General features: G+C 45.9%; 1 protein-coding gene across 1 annotated transcript; it reads right to left on the reverse strand.

Moving 5' to 3' along the window:
- Positions 1 to 366: 366 nt before the first annotated feature.
- Positions 367 to 4,626, reverse strand: LOC123169489 (acyltransferase-like protein At1g54570, chloroplastic). The gene is made up of 13 exons (XM_044587364.1): positions 4,238 to 4,626; positions 4,031 to 4,082; positions 3,877 to 3,932; positions 3,390 to 3,548; positions 3,187 to 3,291; positions 2,881 to 2,984; positions 2,482 to 2,603; positions 2,205 to 2,313; positions 1,967 to 2,097; positions 1,501 to 1,870; positions 1,109 to 1,222; positions 875 to 957; positions 367 to 785 (listed from the first exon to the last, which is right to left on the reverse strand). Exons 1-13 carry the CDS (start codon positions 4,599 to 4,601, stop codon positions 503 to 505), a joined length of 2,052 nt encoding a protein of 683 aa, XP_044443299.1. The 5' UTR covers positions 4,602 to 4,626; the 3' UTR covers positions 367 to 502.
- Between the last annotated feature and the right edge of the window lie 247 nt (positions 4,627 to 4,873).

Consider the following 4,873-nt stretch of genomic DNA (forward strand, 5'->3'; position numbering starts at 1 on the left):
GGATCGCGCTGCTGTACAGGAACGAACTTAGGACCTTCGGCCGGCGGAACAGCCTCGGCCGTGATGAGTGGGCAGAGGAGAGGAGGATCCCACTGCAGCCAGCGATCTGGGCGCTCCAACGTGCCAGCAAACTGCCCCTTCCGAGGAAGATCCTTGCCGTGGTGGAGGGGTCCGTCTTGCTGGGGACGGCGGGAGGCTCTGGCTTCATCTCCGTCGATCTCTCCACCATGAAGTTCAGGCGCATGAGCAACGGCGACAAGTACTCCAGCGGGCCAGCGTACGAGTACCAGCTGCCATGGCCTCCCACCATCCGAGCTTGCCTAGACGACTGAACAATCATGGCCGACAGAGTGCACACACACCGAATTTAAATTTTTGAACAGTAATGCTGAAAATTCAGCTTCACAAATTACAAGCATTATTTTGCATAAATGTCTGATCGGAGGTCGAAAAATGAATATTCAGTAGCGACATTCTCATTTCATGTGGCATCTAGCGTATGTCAAGGATCGAACGATGGAACTTGGGTGTTGAACCCCTGGGAAGCCATGAACATGAGCCTCCGCGAGATCTTTCTGTACTCGTCCTCCTCCCGCTTCTCCAGCAGGTATGAGATGATGCCTTTCACCTCCGACTTTATGTGCGCATAGAGAACCGTCGCGGCTCGACGGTCGGTGAGGACGTCCTGCCTCCACCTCATCGGAATCGGCTTCCCGAACCGGTAGTAGAACCGGCCCGGGATCTTCATGCACACGCCCGGGAAGATCACCTCGTGCTTGGCATCCCTGCGGCAGCCAGAAGACAGATGGGTTATTCCTAGTAGTTATGAATTGGACCTGACAAAAGGAGTTGGTAGCAGCAGGGCATGCCGTACCTGAGATTCAGATGCTTACTGTAGGCCCGCATTATCTCCTTGCCGAAGGGCGCGCTCCTGATACCGTCGAATGTGCAAAGCAGCTGTGATTTTTAGAATAAATTAGTTTATGGTTACATTCTGAATCTCTAGCGGTTTCAGGATTGATAAACTCTGACTATGGATCCAAGCGTGAACCGAAGAAGGTTCACTTGCAAATTAAGCAAGGGATGACCTAATCCGGTAATGGCTTACATTCACGATGTCATCCTCTCCGACGACTCCAAATGGCACGATTGTGGCATTGCACTGCGCTGCCATCCTAACAAATTCAGTCTGTTCTGGCCAGAAAATCCTGTGCTCTTCACCCTACAATCCATCGGCTTAAATGTAAGTTACTTCACAACAGTAGCATTTACTCTGACAAAATTCTACTCCCTCCGTTCCTAAATACTTGTCTTTCTAGGCATTTCAACAAGTGACTACATACGGAGTAAAATGAGTGAATCTACGCTCTAAAATATGTCTACATACATCCGTATGTGATAGTCATTTGAAATGCCTAAAAAGACAAGTATTTAGGAACAGAGGGAGTAGAGTATAATAAATCCAACCAATGAAATCAACAAATTTTATTCTGCAAGTACCTTGCAGTGGAGTGCCTCCCTGTAGCCACCCGGATAGAGGAGCACGAACTCCCCGGCTGCTAGCAACTCGTATATGTACTTGTAGGTCATGGGCACGCCTCCCCACAGGTTGAGGAAGTCGAAGAAGTCGTGTCCCTCCGACCACGTCTTCGTCTTCTTCGGGAACAGCAGCGGGTGCGCGATGCCACGGACCACGACCTTCTTATGCCGCATGAACTCCGCGGCAAGAGAGATGAGCTCGATCCCCAGCAGCATGTGGTTGCCTACCAGCAGCACCGGCCCATCCTCGGGCACCCCGGCGAGTCCCCGCACCACCGTGCCGTCCTCCAGCGTCGAGAACATCGCTGGGCACGTTCTGAACAATAGGTCGCTGCATTGTACCAATGCATAAATGTGACGTGCAATCGATGTGTTCAGGATTCAGCGCATATGATTGAAGGATTTGCTGGGTGGTGATTTTGATTACATGCTAGCTTTGTCGACTTCCTTTAACTCGGTTGTGGATGGCGGGATGTAGTCGAAAACTCGATGATAGCGCCTCGAATGGCGGTAGAGACCAGCACACTTGATGATGGATGAGACATGGACACCATGCTCCTGAAATTTGGAATGGACATCATCGGGATTGTCCCTTCGAGGTATATGACTTGTTCCTTCCAGTGCAAAAGATATACAGCAGTCTGATAAAGTCAGCTAAAACTCACCAGCAGTAAGCTGTGCCCATGCTTCTCAAAGAAGAAGATTTTGGATTTAGGTATTTTGTTCTGTAGCCTGTAGGCTTCAGATTTGCTCGGGAGTAAGTTGTCATCGCAGCTGAGTACAAGCATAGAGAAGAACTTCAGCCATGATAAAAATACGACAAAAAATACACATTCAGACAAGAAACCTTAATAAACCATGCAGTAGAATTTACCATGTGACAAAATTCTGCAAAGCTAACGATGAAATTGGAAGTAGAGAACTGAGCTTAGGGCCACAAACCTGGCTAGCAGTAGCACCTCAGCTGTAACTGATTGTAAACGGCAATTAGCGTATTGCGCAGCCCGTTTCATCAGTTTCATCTTCCATTGTAGTGTGTCTTCTGGTAGTTTGTCCAGTACGTTCTGCAATTAAAGGCACACATATTTTCCTTACAAGATGGACATATTCTGAAAACACCTTAACCTACAGAGCAAGAGAAACATGAGAAAAAAAGATAGTAGGCAACGGAATTCATTTTCACTTCCTTAATTTGTATTTTTTTTCTATGGAGAATAACCTCTGGCCTCTGCATCGATTGATCCACGCAACTATTTATTAACTTATTTCCTCCCTTAATTAGTATTTTCTTGATAAATTAGATACATAGAAACATTACGCAATGAAGTCAATGGTACAAACCGTATGCTTCAGGGAAGACGACATGTTATTTGTCAATCTGATGAGTGCTTCTAAAGGATGCTTCCCACTTTGCATTCTACTCAGTGCCATGTTCACCTCGTTGTCTGGTCTCATGATCAGGAAGAACAGAAGAAGCAAGTACGAAGAAATTAAAGAACAGATGTAAACAGATGTATATCGTGCTAATTATCAGACAACCTGAAGTCCAACAAATGCATCACCATTCCTGCTTAATTTCTAGTACTAGCTTATTTCAACACTTGTTCTGTCTTCAATTTTATATGCTGGACCCTACGAGGTACTTACCGATGTTGTAGTTCAGTAGAGCTGTAATTGCAATACAGGCGTTGTTTGATAATGGGCTGAAAACCGACAGAAGCTTTTTTATTTCTGACCTCTCAAACGATGTAGCTTTCCCAGGAGAAAACAGAGACAAAACAAAATTGTGCATATTAGAAATTTCATAAATAGGAAGGTTCACTCGCATACCATCAGATTTTCTTGCCCACCTGGATTAACTAGTACCAGTATCAAATCAATACGAGGATTGCGAGCAGCAACTGCAAGAGCTAAGCATCCTCCAAACGAATTCCCCAATAGATACATGGGCTTATTAGGAGAAGTGGAGTGCTCTGCCCTCACAACATCTTCTACCATTGTGACAAGTTCTGAAAACGAAAAGCAGCTAAAATCATACAAATAATATTTCGAATTTAATGACTGGCCAGGCGGCTAGGTGACGTAGATCGGCTCTGCTTAAATGTGTTTTTGGCATCTTTTTCTTTTCCCACATGTTAACCTGAAGGTATCTATCTAAACACGACTTCATGTGCTGTGTGCAACTTCTTGGTGTGGACGCTGGGAGAAACGAAGTTTTCCTTTTCAAACCAAAAGGGTGTCTTTCACTCTGAATCTTAAAGTAAACTCAAAATTTTCAATTCAGATGCAAAATGCTTCAGAGATAAATTAATCAGTTAATACACAGGTATCTGATACCTTCGAATGGCGTGCGGTCGTGAAAAGGAATGTGCAAGCATCTAAGTTCAAATATCCTGCAAATGGAGAAACAAGTGTATAATATATTTCAAGTATCATAACTTCCCTCCTGGTTTGCCATCAATTTTCCAGGGAACTTCTATTTGTATCTAACCTTCCAAGAGCCTTGTGGTGCATGCAGAGCCCCATCCCCATTCCATCCACCCCTGAAAAGATTAAGTTTTAACCTCAAATCAGCACCTGAAATCAGTGTGTACTACTAACCTAAACATTCAGGCATCAACACACTGGAAAGAAATGCAGAGAGAGACACAGGAAAATGTCGACGACACATCATTTCCACACATACTCGATCGTTTACCTGGCAAATACAGCATGAGCGGAGCATCCTCGACTGTCGAGCCGGCGTCGACGGGGCATAACCAGCAGGGCGGCCCACTGTCATGCTCAACCAGCTGCCCGAGTGCCTGATAGAAGTAGTCCAGGTCCTTGACTGTCCCGTACCCATCATCATACAGAGCTTCAAGCCCTCTGTAACTGGATTGCACCCTCCCGGCGTGTCTGAACTGGCAGCTTGGCGAGCCATGCAGTCGCCGCGGCCCTTGTCGCCAGAGGGAGACCTGCGGGTGTACCAGAGGGAGAGAAAGAGTCGCCATTGCTGCATTGAGCTGCGAAGCTTTTTTGAGTATCCCAGTCCTGATTTCAAGGGAGGCTTTAGGAAGCATGAGCCACGCATGCACTCATGCATCCGGTGCGTAATAGAAATAACCGAGTTTTAGTGAGGCGCAAAGAGTGTGAGTAACACCATGGCATGGCGGTTCAGTAAGGACCACACTATAATAATTGTTGTGGAGATCTGATGTTGGCATGTCAGTATGGGTAAAGACTTTGGACACCTACGTGATCAGATGCTGGTGATACTCAAAGATGACGGTCTAATATCAACAACAAAAAATTCCCTCAACACAAAAACCTTCAAAAATATACTATTAACGTA

The sequence above is a fragment of the Triticum aestivum genome, chromosome 7D (genome assembly GCF_018294505.1).
Source record: "Triticum aestivum cultivar Chinese Spring chromosome 7D, IWGSC CS RefSeq v2.1, whole genome shotgun sequence".
In the NCBI taxonomy this organism is placed as follows: domain Eukaryota; kingdom Viridiplantae; phylum Streptophyta; class Magnoliopsida; order Poales; family Poaceae; genus Triticum; species Triticum aestivum.